This window comes from Diabrotica virgifera, chromosome 3, assembly GCF_917563875.1.
Source record: "Diabrotica virgifera virgifera chromosome 3, PGI_DIABVI_V3a".
Taxonomy (NCBI): Eukaryota; Metazoa; Arthropoda; class Insecta; order Coleoptera; family Chrysomelidae; genus Diabrotica; species Diabrotica virgifera.
The window spans coordinates 53,898,110-53,915,017 of record NC_065445.1 but is presented as its reverse complement, the minus strand read 5'-3'; the positions used below and the strand labels follow the sequence as shown (position 1 = coordinate 53,915,017).

At 30.4% G+C, this 16,908-nt stretch overlaps 2 protein-coding genes across 2 annotated transcripts; one reads left to right on the top strand and one right to left on the bottom strand.

Annotated features, from left to right (window-relative positions):
- On the bottom strand, positions 1 to 6,560 carry LOC126881849 (beta-1,3-galactosyltransferase 5). Its single transcript, XM_050646467.1, has one exon. The coding sequence runs from the start codon at positions 6,364 to 6,366 to the stop codon at positions 5,263 to 5,265; it is 1,104 nt and encodes a 367-aa protein (XP_050502424.1). The 5' UTR covers positions 6,367 to 6,560; the 3' UTR covers positions 1 to 5,262.
- A 1,750-nt stretch (positions 6,561 to 8,310) lies between these two features.
- LOC126881846 (zinc finger protein 112-like) lies at positions 8,311 to 16,221 on the top strand. Its single transcript, XM_050646463.1, has 2 exons — positions 8,311 to 8,725; positions 13,348 to 16,221. The coding sequence occupies exons 1-2, from the start codon at positions 8,479 to 8,481 to the stop codon at positions 14,736 to 14,738; spliced, it is 1,638 nt and encodes a 545-aa protein (XP_050502420.1). The 5' UTR covers positions 8,311 to 8,478; the 3' UTR covers positions 14,739 to 16,221.
- The last annotated feature ends 687 nt before the right edge of the window (positions 16,222 to 16,908 follow it).

The window sequence follows — 16,908 nt, the reverse complement described above, 5'->3', positions numbered from 1 at the left end:
TACTTAGTCATGGTTTTATTTTACACAAACATGTAAAAATATATAATTTAAATAAATATAAACAATATTTTAATATAAAATTTTCAATACATTTTTAACAAGTTTAGTGTCTTTTCACTCATGTGTATATAAATACTGTTGTTGACCCCAAAAACCTATATACACGAAGGGAAAATCTGGCATACTGTAGTTAACATCTGTTTTTTCTTTATTATACTTTGTACATTAATATTTATAGTGATATAACAATCAAAAGTAGCTAATTATCGACACAAAATAATTGTTTTTACTTATCTATGTTCATTTATTTTTATATCTATCTGTATTCTTTTATCATATTCTCTTATTGATACTGTTAACGTATGCAGGGGCGTAGCTACCGCCGTATCAATTATACAAGGCTCTCGATGAGTCGAAACAAAAATTCAATTTAAAAAAATTTAAAAGATATTCCACAATTTCACTATTAGGTCGTATAGTCAATTTTCTAAAAGAGCATACTCATATCTGTCCCCTTTACCGATCTGTCTAAGAGTCTCCTCTAGATCTTCTTTGTTCTTGCTCTCATACCTTTCCTAAGATAAAAGACAAGTTGTCATATTATGCTTGTGTCTATCCTACATATACTACAAGTACGTATTTGTAGATTTTAATTTATTTTTTCACATTTTCAATTTTGCTTCTTTTCACATTTGCTTATGTAAGTTAAAGATTTAATGTGTACGTTTTGTCCTAGTTAAATACATTGATATCACTGCAATGTCCGGTTCACATTATCCCAGTCCAGCCCTGTACTGGATTGACTCACGTGATTACTGGACTGGAATATGTGAGCCGTGAATAATGTCCGTTGATCACAGTTTGGAATGCGAGTGGTTATGCGAAAAATAGATAGTTAACTGGAATGCCGGTCTTTTACGAATCGAATGCAACAAGTTTCATCGAGATGAATGCTGCTACAAAACTAAAAATTTTGTAAAGTTTCCAGAATTTTGGCCACTAGTGTACAAGTATGTATTTGTAGATTTTAATTTATTTGTTCACATTTTCAATTTTGCTTCTTTTCACATTTGCTTATGTAAGTTAAAGATTTAATGTGTAAGTTTTGTTCTAAGTTAAATACATTGATATCACTGCAATGTCCGGTTCACATTATCCCAGTCCAGCCCTGTACTGGATTGACTCACGTGATTACTGGACCGGAATATGTGGTGAGCCGTGAATAATGTCCGTTGATCACAGTTTGGAATGCGTCTTAAATAATGTTATGCGAAAAATAGATAGTTAACTCGGGAATGCCGGTCTATTTTTCATCCTGGCTCGCGCATTCTAGCGCAACTAGAACGCTGTGAACTGTCATTCCAATGTTGGATTACCCGTTTATGTCCAGTTCAGCATTCCAGTAGAAGTAGAGAGGTGGAATGTGACTGTAATAATGTGAACCTGCAGTGAAATGAAGCATTCCAGTGAGTTATAGTTATACAGTATGTCCCTGTAAGTTGTATCCATATGGAAAACTTTTTTATTATTAATTTTACGAAAAAAAGTTATTCTTTATAAAAAGCTCTGCATGGTCCAAAACCTAAGATTTAACCATCAAATATCAAATTTTTTGAATATTATACGAGGTATGTCAAAAAGTTTGAATTTCACTCAAGAGTAAAGTAGCTTTATTTTTCGTAATATTGGAAATTGCTATTATGAAAAGTTGTTTGGAATTAAAAACTATATTCTAATATGCAATTACATCCTTCTTTTTTTTTTATTACATATTTTAATTTACAATCTGCTTCATCGAAGCTATGAGCAAATAGTTTGAATGTTAAATACATGAGGGAGAAGCTGCCCTGTGGCAACCCTCCTATTATACTTTTTACATTTGATCACAATATGTATATTTAATTTATTAAATCTGTTGGCCATAGTTTCTTCAGTCGTCTTGTGAATTCGGGAGGAGTGTTCAGCAGTCTTGCTTCATCATTTGGATGACTTCTCAGTCCATCAAGGTAGTTCTTTGTGATCCTTGGAATTTCTTCCTCTACCAAGGGTGTAGATGAGTCCTCGTGAAGGGTTTTATTGCTTACATACCAGGGTGCGTTGAATATCATCCTCAATATTTTTGATTGAACTCTTTGTATTATCTTGATATTTGATGGCTTTGAGCAACCCCAGAGTTGAACACCATAGGTCCAAATTGGTTTTATCATAGTTAATTACATCCTTCTAATTGAAAAAAAATTTTTTTGAGAATTTATGGATACCTAATTATCATTATTTTTTCAGTTATTTCAATTCTGATAAGTAACTCTTTTATTATTAATTTTACGAAAAAAAGTGATTCTTAATAACAAGTTCTGGATGGTCTAAAACTTTAAAATACAACCATCTTATTTTATCAATTTTATACGAGGTACTCGTATGTCAAAAAAGATAAATTTAGATCAAAAGTAAACTACCTTTATAGTTCAGACTATTTCAATTAGAAGGATGTAATTACATACTGAAACATAGTTTTTAATTCTAAATAACTTTTCATAATAACAATTTTCGATATTGTGTAAAATAAACGTATTTTACTCTTCAGCGAAATTCATATTTTTTGACATACCTCGAATAAAATTGATAAAATTTGACAAAAGATGGTTGTATTTTAGATCTTAGACCATGCAGAACTTTTTATTAAGAATTACTTTTTTTTCGTAAAATTAATAATAAAAGAGTTATCTGAATTAAAATAACTGAAAATAATGTTAGTTATCCATAATTTTTCAAAAAATAAATTTTCAATTAGAAGGATGTAATTGCATACTAGAATACAGTTTTTAATTCCAAACAACTTTTCATAATAGCAATTTTCAATATTGTAAAAAATAAAGCTACTTTACTCTTCAGTGAAATTCAAACTTTTTGACATACCTCGTATAATATTCAAAAAATTTGATATTTGGTGGTTAAATCTTAGGTTTTGGACCATGCAGAGCTTTTTATAAAGAATAACTTTTTTTCGTAAAATTAATAATAAAAAAGTTTTCCATATGGATACAACTTACAGGGACATACTGTATAATGTATCTAGTTCAGTTGACAGGAATGACAGTCTATTTTTCATTCTAGCGCCACTGGAATTGTATTAACGGCCAATAATGCACTGCTCAATTATGGCATTAAAGCATTGTCACTATAGTGTTACCGATCTTACAGCTTTGGAATGACTGGAATAATGTGGACGATAAGATACAGCATACAGCCCAGAACTATAATACTTAAGTAACGTGCTGGATTATTGGACTGGCAAGAATGTGAACTGAACATTATTACCGATCTTTCGACTGGCTGGAATAGTTTTTATAGCTTTTAAATGACTAGAATAGTTCAGTAAAGCACTAGAGTGGATTACTCACTGGATTACTACACTGGAATAATGTGAACCAGTCATTATGTCCTGTTAACATTATTCCAGTCCAGCAGCAAATGAGGGAAGAAGGGATGATCTCTAATATAATCCTCACATTACATATACTATACATTACATATAATAATACAGATTAACTTTTTGTATTGTAACCATAGATATACATATATACTGTTATGAATTTATAGTTTAACATTAATTGTAACTGGGCTTGCGCTTGACCGTTTATAAATAAAATAAATAAATGAAAAAAATTCTAGTTGTTTTAAAAGCTTACAGAAAAATGGAAAAATACAGATAAGTTCAGTATGAAATATTTTCCCATTAGTGCATAACAATAGAAATATAAAGTTGTATACATAATATATTTTTAAATACTTTACAAAATATTTATTAGTAAAATAGGTAAGTCACTTATAGTGTATTAGGCCTTACACAATGTATACAAAGCAATTAAAGTTAGCTTTTACTTGGCAATTAGTAATACAAAAATTACCAAGTAAAATTTTGCCACAAACATGTAAAGTGTATTCAAAAAGGTTATGCATATTAATAAATAGTAACAAGGTCTTTTAAAATATTTCTAAAATTTTTTTATTTAGCTTAATGTCTCGACAACTAATGGCCATTAGCTTGGTACAGTTGATTTTGCAATCAGATACCTTGCGTAGTATGTGTTGAGTAAATGTCTTGCTACTTTAAAAAGTCGACTTCATTGTATTTACAATGAGATGCTAATTGTATCCGAATATCTGCGGTCCCTCCAGTGAGTACCGATCCCACAAAGATAGAAACTATGAAATTCCTCTAAAAGACAGTTTTGAATTACTAAGTTAAGCCATGATCAGGATATTAATACATGCTGTACCAACTACAAAATAACTGAATTTGTATTAGGGATTTGTTATATGAGCGCTATGATCTTGTACACTCCTTGATTTTCCTGACAGTCTTATAATATAGTCTCTATTTTGTTTTTCCTTATATCTAGGCTGATTTTATCTGTAGTGCCTGTCCTGTACTTGCTCGAAGCAAGTAAAGGCCTAAAAGTCTAAACGGAATTCTTTGGAACAAAAATATAACGAAGTATGGAAAATCTAGTGAAAAGAAGTATATATTCATAAATTGGAATACAAGTTATTTAAATTATCAGTAGTAGTTGTAGTTTACTCAGGAAATAAATAAAAATAGGCAATTACTCTTTGAATACACTACAGTAAAACCTCCATACAACAGACCTCTATTTAATGGACTTCGGATATAACAGACAAAAAATCCAGTCAAACAATTATAGCCAAGATGCAGGCATAGATTTAGAAGGGTTGGAAATTCCTGATTTCTGTAGGACAATATATAATAATGCCGGAGAAGAAGTAGTTAAGGAAGATGTTTTACAATGGCTAGAAGTAGTGTCAGGTAGAAGGTAACTGAAAGTGAAATAGCAGATGCAGTTATTAACCTAAAAAATGAGGATGGAAGTGAAGGAAGAAGAGAAAACAACACTGCTAAAAATAGTAGTTTTGTATTCTTCGCTATCTTCACTTCCATCCTCGTTTCATAATTATTCATCAGATAGCGATGTTCAACTGTATGATAGGCATTTTCGTATTATGAGTTGAATATAAAAAACAGCAAACTTCAAAAATGGAAACGAAACTTTTTCCTTTTTCAAAGCAAGATTACCCAAAGCAAGCATGACGATACTTGACTTCACGACTTCACTGTACATATTTCCAAAAAGAGTTTTTTGATTTATTTTAAGCCTATTTTTATATAACAGACTTTCGGCTTTATCAGACAGCCTGTTCTCTCAATTAGTCCGTTATATTGAGGTTTTACTGTACTCAAAACTAATGCAGTTTATATGTTTCAACTACAGGCTGCCCATGCCCTAAATGAACTGATTTTTTGGCCACACAAGTTTCTTTTAGAGATTTGGTCCTATTTTTACATAAATTTAAATTGCATATACTAACAGCATTGTTAAATTCATAAAATAAATTATTGTTACCACCATTTGGCCCTATTAAAATATCACAACTTAAATTTTTGCTGCGAATATCATCAAGACAACATTCCATATATTCTGAATGTTCAGCATAATACTTACTAATATCAAAGTGTTTTATTTTTAGCTTTTGCGCTAAAATACCTGTTATAAAAGTATCATCGATCCAAAAATATTGAGAAATCTGACTTACTTTAACAAGCTCATTTGCTGTTTTAGGAGTAGTGATATAAAACCACCCAGAAACAAATGTTGGGTAATACGATAAAGCATATTCTTTCTGAGTAACATACCACTTATTAGCAGGTTCTCGAATTGGTACCATATTCCTTAACACATAGCCTGCTATAAAATGTTTGCTTTTAGGTACCTTCAACAATTTTAATAGTGCAGGAATCTTATCTACATTAACAACTGTATCGTCATCCATTTTTATAATAAAATCAACACCAAAACAGTTTTCAGCTGCCCATTTAAGGCCCATAATGTGCTTATATGTGAGGTTTCTGTAGGCTTCTATAAAATTACCTTGTATTATATCTTTAAATCTCTTGCTTTCTGATTCTACTGACACCTGAGTAGTATATTTATCATTTGGTGCTAAACCCAGTAAAAAGACTCTTTTTAAATTAATTAACTTCAGATCTTCTTCAGGAAAGGCTCTTCTCATAGCACTTCTTGTTTCTACATTGCCAAAATATGACGTAATTACAAATAAAGCTTGTATTTTTGAACTATCTTCACATTTGTTAGCATTTAATACATAATGAAAGTTATTCATTTGAAACAGTTTTTCATATTTGGGCAGTTGGACCAGTATTTCTGGGTATTTCTTCTCAAATTGGTCCAGATTTTCATTGTTGCTGATTTTGGTAAAATATATTATGGTGAATATTGTAAAAACTATAATTGCAGTTGCTGTGAATTTTAATTTGTAGTAGAACATTTTTATTATCCTGCTTTAACCCATATTGTTTATAGTCTTGCTTCTAGAGCCTAAGCTGTTCAGTTACTTTTATTAATTTAATACCCATATTATTCGATCAAAACAGGATAAGGGAATTAAATTAATTTCTCGCCCCCAGGCAGGGCTAGATTTGTAGATTTTGATTTATAATTATAAACAAACAACTGTCACTGTCATTTGCATGATGTAACATATCCTTGACAAACTTAACTTGGAACCTTCTTGGAATTTGGATGATTGGTTGCCTAACTTAAGCTTTGTGCGTTTTGTGTATCAATCAGTAATGCCCACCACGGTTATTAGACTTTATGGTAATCACAAACCATACATACTCATAAACTACTATGGTCTGTTTGTACAGTATGTATGGTTTGTGATGGTAATTATTATGGTAATGTCTAAGTATAAAAAATATTAGTATAAATATAAATCTAAGTATAAATATAATACATAAGTATGTATGGTTTGTAATGGTAATTATTATGGTAATTATTATTATGGTAATGTCTAAGTATAAATATTAGTATAAATATAAATCTAAGTGTAAATATAATACATAAGTATGTATGGTTTGTGATGGTAATTATTATGGTAATGTCTAAGTATAAATATTATGATGTCTAAGAACCGTGGACTTTAAATGAGTGTTACCCGTCCTCTCTTTTTTCCTTGCCTAAGGTCATTACTGACAGTTCTTTGGTCGGTGTCATAGCCACCTTTACTTTACAAGCCATGAAGAGCAAAAGGCAACGTCGCAATTGATGACGTCCGTAGTCTGACTTTCGGTCTACCGCTTTCGTAACTACGATTTTAAAGTACAAATTCTGGTAAAATTTATAGTATTTTTTGAGTCGAACAAGAAAATATTATTAATTGGAAGTTTGTACAAAATAATATTAAAAGTAATTCCTTGTAAGTAACGTTTATTATAAAAAAAAAACCAATAAAAAGAATATAAACGGGATTCATTTTATTCGAATCCTAAGAAAACTAATAAGTATTTTTCAAAAATTTAAACGCAGAGTGAAAGATTACGTTAGGAACAAGGACCCAAAGTCCCTGAAAACTTCTATGTTTATTTTAATAAGTTACAGGGGTGAAAAACTAAGAAAATTTAGTGTGATTTTTAGTTTCAAATATGTCATTAAAAAAACTTTTTATTCATTCTAAGAGACTTTTGGCCCTCGGTAATAAAGTAATCTTTTATTCTGCGTTTAAATTTTTCAAAAATACTTATTAGTTTTCTCAGAATTCGAAAAAAATGATTACCTTTAAAATACAGGCGTCAAAATTTTTCATTTTGTTCCTTTCCCCTTAAAGTTTGTCGCACTTATTTAGAAACACCCTGAATTGATAAAGAACAAATCTAGTTGTTAAACATAAGCAAATTAATCAAAAAAACAGAATGTTAAGAAAACCGGAGTCTATAGTTGGGTTTAAATTTCAGTATTTTTTAAATGCCCGGTACACCATAAAAATTTAACTGTTTACCAACAATATTATTACAGCGGTATTGTTAAAGAATTAGGCTATAACATATTATAAAAATCACTTAAATCTACCAACAGGTTTAGGAAATATGAGACATTAAAAATGAATGAATGAATTTTTAAGTGGACGGATTTCTATATGCACGCAAGTTTATATAAAAATATATTATATTGAACTAAAATCATCTTAATAACATACCTTTTAATGTTCTTTATAATTTGGAGCACGAAATATTGTAAAATATTTCAGTTTCTCTGTAAATACAGTGAAAATTATTTAAAAACAAATGAGAACTGTCAGAATTAATCGGTCTACCAATAGATGTTGCCAAGTTTCAACTTCATGGCTTGTTAAGTAAAGGTGGCTATGTCGGTGTCCTTCACAATTAACTGTCAATATCAGTATGGACAATTGACAGTTCATTGGTCCTTCATACTTCAATGTCTAAAAATTTGATTTTTGTTATTTTTTGTTTTCTGTTTTTTTTATTTTCATTTTCATTTTTGGTCTATATACTGTATTTGGTCTATACGGTATACATACTGTTACTGAGTGTGTTTTCTATATAATTTTTATAGTTATAATATCAAGTGTTATCAAATGGAAGTCAAACAAGAAATTGGCGAGGAAACGGGTAAAGTAAAAATAAAAATAGAGTATAATGAATTATTGGATGGTGCTCTTCTGGATGGATTTAAATGTGAAATTCCCGAGGAATCCAATAGTCAAAGTACATATGACACAAACGATTATTTTTTAGACTTAAATAAATGTCCTATAGATACTGAGATAGAACAACATGAATATAAATTTACCTCATTTGAAGAAAACCAAAAAACTGAAAAAGGTTAGTAACAATAGATTTAGGTCCACCCATATTAATTTAGAAGTAAGTATATATAATTTTGGTATTTAACCCTTAACTACAGACATCCCAATATTACCACCTAACTTCAGATCCCTGGTATTTTTTAGGGGTCATTATAAAATAGTGTCAAAATATAAAGTTAATAATAAAAAATATGCATTATGTGTTTTTCTGGAGTCTCTAGATATGGGAAAAATGCTAAAATGAGTCATTTTAATAATATTATACAAGATTTTTTATTTTTAAAGAATAATCTATTAAAAGAGAATTTTGGTGACATTTTGGTCTATTGAAACAAAGAGCCATAAATGCTATGGACAAAAATTTAGACTTGTTTTTAACAAATAAACGTAACATAGAATCACAAAGGAAATAAAATAGCATCTACGAAAATTTTTACATCCATGAAAAAAAATCAGCAAGGGGTAAAATTATCACAGAATTAATGGCAATTCCATTTTTGCAAAAAGGACCTTAAAATTTTTATCGTCAAATTTAACCTTCATTGAAGGTCCAGGATGACTTCCACAGTCCATTTCTGTACTTTTTCCCTAAAACCACAAAAAAATAATATAAATATTTTAGATTTCCAAATATAGTACTCATATAAAAATACTTACAGTAGAACGTCGATAATCCGTACGTCAAAAATCCGGACCGTCAATAATCCGGATTTATATTTAGCAAAAATACCTGATTCTTTTAAAACAAATTAAGAACTTAGCTGCGAAAAAACGAACCTCTACCGCAATTCAAAAACCTTTTACACATTTTTTTTAAAGCCCAAATAGTGTCTAATGTTTATACTGTACTTACACATGTTTCTATACATAAATTACAATACAGTTTTTGAACATAAAAAAAATGTTTTGATTAATTTCACCTCTAGACACTTTACTGTATAAGAGAAAATTAAAATGTTCGTTGTATATAACTGGTATATACTGGTCCTTTTTAAGGCAATTTCGATAATCCGAATAATTTGATAATCCGGATCAGGTCCGGTCCCAATTAATCTGGATTATTGACGTTCTACTGTACTTAAAACAGACATCCGGCAATTTTTACTGGTTAAGATTTTTGATGTGTGCTAGAAAAGAAAATATTGGCAATACACACTACACGCTTTGACTAGCATTGTTATACAAACTGCCCGAGAGGTACAGAGACACATAAACTTGGTAAGTGGTGAGGTTACCACGAAATCCACATTTTGGGAATGCCCGCCGGTAAAAAATACCAGATCTCTGTAGTTAAGCGTTAAAATACCAGCTAATATAATTTTGATCTTAAATACAATTTAAGAGCATATTATAAGAGACAATTAGGTACAAATAATAAAATGCTTAGTTAAATCACATTTTTTTAACAAAAGAAATATGAACCGCAGAAAAAGAAGGAATCTGATTTATAAACTTTGTTCCAAACATAAGCAACTTCAGTTAAACCATTGTTCCACTTTCAACACATCTTTAAAATAATGCAAAACTCAAATCTTATCAAGGATCAAATCTTAAGGAATTTGGAGGGAAGTATTTTTTTATATTCTTGCTTTGAATCAGTTCTGCGAGAAAATTTCAGTTGTAACAAGGCAATAAGCTTGGAGCACATTTTAACACCTTGACTGCATTACGAGACAAATAGATCTCATACTGGATTAACTGTTGACTGCGTCAACTGTGTCTTAACCCACAGTGGTAAGTGGGGTATACAGGACATATATGCCTCGTAATGCACTCAATGCAACCAAGGTGTTAAAGCATTATTATTTATTTATTTATTTATGGTAACCATTTACAAAAGTTTTACGAAGCTACACCTTAAGAGCCTAGGCGCAAATATTTTACCCAGCAAATTGAAACTTATTCTCCTAGTCAGTGTCGAATATTTAGTGGCCTTGTCACCACATTTTGTTTGACTGAGTGCATTGTATGACAAAGATAGCAAATGTTCGTTCCATTTGGAAAATATCATTACGGATATGGTGTTCATTTTTTCGAATCCTAGAAAAACTAATAAATATTTTTGAAAGATTACATCATTACCGATGGTAGAAAGTGCCTTAGAATAAACAAAAGGTTTATTTTGAATAAGATGTTTGAAATTAAAATCACACTCAATTTTCTCTTCTTTTTCACCCCTGTAACTTATTAGAATAAACATTATAGAAGTTTTCAGGGACTTTCTACCCTCGGTAGTGATCTTACATTTTGCGTTTATATTTTTCAAAAATACTTAATAGTTTTCTCAGGATTCGAAAAAAAATAAATAAATGCATTTAAACAGCAGTAGAGCCGAAAGTTTGGACCTATCCCCTCAACAACAATGTTAACAAACATCACAGAATAATATAATCTCTTTAAGAAAATATAGAACTACAACAAACTTATTGTAAGATACTTTTTAGTTGTTTTTTAACCTTCCACAACTAACATAGATTTTCTGAACATTAAGGCTAACATCGGTGTCAGAGACTGACGTAAAAATGTTTCCATTGACACATTTTTACATTGACACATCCTTGAAGGAGTGAAATTAAACGAGAATGATACCTGTTTTTAATTTATTAAACCTCTTAAACATTAGCAAAATATCAAAGAAAATAAAAACAATTATATAACATCTCATTTGTGAAAAACAAGCTTAATTTTTCCACTGCTGTTTTCTTGTACCTAGCTTTACCTTTTACTTCTGGCACTTGGGTTACTAAATTATAAACACTTGTTCGCATGTTCTTTCGTTAGTAGGTATAAATATTTTTTCCATAAAATGTGTCATGTTCAACATCAGTCTTTGAGACAAAGTTTGCTGATAATTGCATAATCACTTGACATTGAAGACTTATACTTCAACACTAAAAACAGGCAGCTACTGATGGGGGCGAAGATACAGAACATTCAAATAAAATGATTTATTTGAAATGTCACATATAAGTATTTAAATTGTAAAAATGGATAAAAACATTCAAAAAGTCCGATAAACAACATCTAAAAGTAACTACATTAGTAAGAAGAGGAGCCCAAATTTGGAGACCAACGAACGAAAAAGACTATTTATTTGATTCCGTTTTGTAAATTTTAAAATTAATTAGTGTTTAATACAATCAAAATTTAACTCTCACGCACAAGTTGTACCTACAACTTCAGTGAGAAACTGAGTTTATTTTGTTATGTACAATTTATTTGCTACGAATAAACTCCATTATTATTATTATTATTATATTATTAAACAATTTAGATATAACCGTAAAAACTCTTAAGTGGTCTCATGCCATCAAATATCAAATTTTATGAATATTATATGAGATACATTGAAAAATATGAATTTCTCTCATGAGTAAACTAGCTTTATGTTTCAGAATATGAAACTTTATATTTAATATGTAATTACATCCTTCCAATTGAAAAAAAAAATTTAAAAATTTTTCTTAAATTGTGGATAATCAATATTATTTCAGTTATTTCAATTATGATAACTCTTGTATTATTAATTTTAGGAAAAAAATATTATTCATAAAAAATTCTACATGAACTAAAACCTAAAATACAACCATCTTATATCAAATTTTATATGAGGTTTGTCAAAAAAGATGAATTTCAATCAAGAGTAAAGTACATTTATAGTTCAGAATATTTCAATTAGAAGGATGTAATTATATATTGGAACATAAATTTTAATTCCAAACAACTTTTTATAACCACAATTTTCGATATTGTGAAAAATAAAGGTATTTTTATTTATTCTTGATAAAATTATTTATTCTTGGTAAAATTGATAAAACCTGATAAACAATTACTTTTTTTCGTAAAATTAATAATAAAAGAGTTATCATAATTGAAATAACTGAAAATAATGAGAGTTATCCATAATTTAAGAAAAATTTTCAAACTTTTTTTTCTTTGATTCGAAGGATGTAATTGCATTTTAGAATATAGTTCTTAATTCCAAACAACTTTTCATACTAACAATTTTCAATATTGTGAAAAATAAAGCTACTCTACTCCTGAGCAAAATTCATATTTTTTGACATACCTCATATTATAATATTCATAAGATTTGATATCTGACTGTTGAGTCTTGGGTTGTAAACTATGCAGAATTTTTTATGAAGAAAAACTTTTTTTCGTAAGTTTATAATAAAAAAGTTTTCCATATGGTTCCAACTTACAGGGATATTCTGTATATTAGGTATACATTTTAAAGTACCTATTAAACTATCATTTTAAACAAAACAAAATTTTAAACATAGAAATCGAAGGATGTAGTTGCATATTAGAATATAGTTCTTAATTCCAAACAACTTTTCATAATAACAATTTTCAATATTGTGAAAAATAAAGCTACTGTACCCTTGAGCGAAATTCATATTTTTCGACATACCTCGTATACTATTTATAAAATTTGATAGTTGCTGGTTGAATCTTAGGTTTTAGACCATACAGAGCTTTTTATGAAGAAAAACTTTTTTTTGTAAAATTAACAATAAAAAAGTTTTCCATATTATGGTTCCAACTTACAGGGACATACTGTATATTGTATATTGTATACACTATATATGTATATTACTCAATTATTTATATATTAGTTGGTTTGTATTTTAGGTTATCTCCAAAACGATCAGAGAATGGACATTATGGAGACACTAATTGAAGATTCTGAAGAAAATTACATGAGTAATCACTCTGAGGGACAAACCGTAAATACAAATATAGAAGTTACAACTGGACAAAGACCTTACAAATGCGAAATTTGTTTGAAACAGTTTTCTTACAAATGTTATTTGAAAACACATTTGTTTTCACACTCTCGGGAAAAACCTTACAAGTGTGAAATTTGTTTAAAACAGTTTAGTAGAACAGTCGATTTGACAAGACATTTGAGAGTGCACACTGGGGAAAAACCTCACAAGTGTCAAATTTGTTTTAAGAAATTTAGTGAAGCAAGTACTTTGAAAAAACATTTGAAAGTGCACACTGGGGAAAAACCTTACAAGTGTGAAATTTGTTTAAAACAGTTTAGTGAAGCAAGTAATTTGAAAAAATACTCGGGAGTGCACAGTGGAAATAAACCTTACAAGTGTGAAATTTGTTTAAAACTGTTTACCACAGCAAGTCATTTGAAACAACATTTAACAACGCACACTGTAGAAAAACCTTACCGGTGTGAAATTTGTTTCAAGCAATTTAAGCAAGCAGGTTCTTTGAAAACGCATTTGAGATTGCACACTGGAGGAAAACCTTATAAGTGCAAAATTTGTTTAAAACAGTTTAATAGTACAAGTGATTTGAAAAAACATTTGAGAGTGCACACTGGGGAAAAACCTTACAAGTGTGAATTTTGTTTCAAACAGTTTAGTGAAGCAGGTTCTTTGAAACAACATTTAACAACACACACAGGAGAAAAATCTCACCAGTGTGAAATTTGTTTAAAACAGTTTAGTAAAGCTAGTACTTTGAAAACACACTTGAGAGTGCACACTGGGGAAAAACCTTACAACTGTGAAATTTGTTTTAAGCAGTTTTCTCAGACAGCTTCTTTGAAAACACATTTGAGAGTGCACACTGAAGAAAGATACAAGTATGAAATTTGTTTCAAACAGTTTAGTGAAGCAGGTTCTTTGAATCAACATTTAACAACACATACTGGAGAAAAATCTTACCAGTGTGAAATTTGTTTAAAACAGTTTAGCGCAGCATCTTCTTTGAAACAACATTTGAGAGTGCACACTGGAGATAAATCTAACAAGTGTGAAATTTGTTTAAAACAGTTTAGTAGAGCAAGTACTTTGAAAACACATTCAAGAGTGCACACTGGGCAAAAACCTTACAAGTGTGAAATTTGTTTTAAGCTGTTTTCTCAGACAAGTTCTTTGAAAACACATTTGAGAGTGCACACTGGGGAAAAACCTTACAAGTGTGAAATTTGTTTCAAACAATTTAATACAACAAGTAATTTGAAACAACATTTAACAACACATACAACCTTACTTTAAAAGAGTTGAGTGAAACAGGTATTTGAAAAAACATTTGAGAGTGAACATTGCGGAAAAACCTTACAAGTGTTGTTCAATCACAAATTAGTCCACTAATTTGTAATCTCACATTATTCTTAATTTCCTAAGTATTTATAGTTTCACCTTGTATAATTGTGAAACATATCGATTAATAGCTTAATAATCATTAGAGTTCATTGAACTTCCTGCAAACTAAATAAATTGCTAAATAGTATTATTTCTAATTGTTCCTACCAACGGCGGATCCAGCAACCTTGCAAGGAGGGGGCATTGAAATAAAAATTTTCTCGTCACTCGCGTACGCAGGATTCTCTTTCGGTATGGGCTGGGCTGTTACTTTATTTTTCTTCATGTACCATGTCCTTTCAGAACGTTGGTTACTATCATAACTATCTTAATTTTATTCACTGCCACCCTAAATCAACCACGAAGTGCTTTTTCGTACTGGACTGCGTTTGCCTTCTATTTTCACTTGCATAATATTTTGTAGCAACCTATATTTGAAACTTCTCATTACATGTCCAAAATACTCCACTTTTCTCTTCTTGATGCTCTATACCAGCGGTTCTCAATCTGTGGTTCATGTACCACTGGTGGTACATATCATTATTTGCGGTGGTACACAAAACACACAAAAACTTAAAATAGTAGTACATAGTAAGTCTTGATTATACAATCTAAAAATATAGAAATATAATAAAAGAAACTTTAGATGGTACATGACTCAAAAAGATTGAGAATCGCTGCTCTATACTCTATATACTATAATCTCAGTAGTCTTGATGAGACGTTCTAGTACTGTGGAGTTTCGAATCTTCTTCACCCAAGATACTTTTTCTTCTATAGAACCACATTTCTAAAGCCTCAAGGCGATTTAGGTAAGTAGATCGATTTTATTCACAGTCCAAGACTCGACATCATACAGTAAGACCGAGAACACGTACTTTGGAGAAGGAATTCTGTTTTATGTTTCATTCCGTTATTCAGTTGTCAACAGTACACAAAACTCACTATTTATTTTCAATCGTAATTATCTCTTTCTTAAAAAAAGGCGACACCATGCGAAGTCTCAAGGAGGGGGCAATTGACCCCATTGACCCCCCTTTGAATCCGCGCCTGCTACTTCTAAGTGTTGCAATTGCTTCCTCGATTAAGTAAATTGATTTGGTAAGCTTTCAAATTTCAAACTTTTTGTTTCTATGCAACAGGCAATAAAACTTATTGATACTTTTATACTAGTATACTTTTGTTGAGATTATAAATTAGCTTTACGGACTATTTTGAGTCGCAGTGTATTTAGAATACTTACCTCATTAACAAGTGCGTAAGTCATTGTTCGAAGTTACGCCGAGTGTAATTAGCGCTATGTCTTTTTAGGGCAGTCTATTATAACTTTTTACCTAATTAACACCTGTAGTGTAGTAATTCAGTAGCTGTCAATAAAACCATATTTTTTACTCCACGACTTCAAACATTTATTTATCAACGTCGATCGAGAAGAAACGGACACAGGGCATTAGAAAACAATATGTCAAGTTGCAATAATACAACGCATGTGTAATCCTTGAAATCACCTGAACTGGGTTCTGAACGCTCGAATTTCGGCGTTCAAGCTGAACGTAGTTTAACGCCCGGTTTCATAATCAACTTAAAGTGAACATTAACTAAAGTTCACTTTAACGTTGACATTTACCCATATGAATTGCATTGATATAGGAACCCACTTAAAATTTAAAGTCCGCATTAACTGATTATGAAACCGAGCGTAAACCATGGTTTAAACTGCCATCGGTTGAACGTGAATTGAGAAAGATGATTTTGACTTTAAACTAACGTTCACTAGAAGTTCAGGTTAAACTGGAGTTGAACTCGATATGAGAAATCGGCACTTAGGGGTATTTAGTTTCCTGTAATTACGAAGTATGTCAAAATAGCAGCCGAACTTAAATGAGTACAGTGGGGGCTAATGGGTTAACCGTGCGCTTGAGCGGCCAATGTATATGGTGATTTCCATTTATACATTTAAAGATGACACATTTTCATAAAATCAAGAAAACTGTCCGCATTTTCTTCAAGGTAACTTCTATTCATAGATGGCGTCGCGGCTCAGTGGCTCACGTAGTTGGGTTTGGTATTCGCTCCGAGCGTT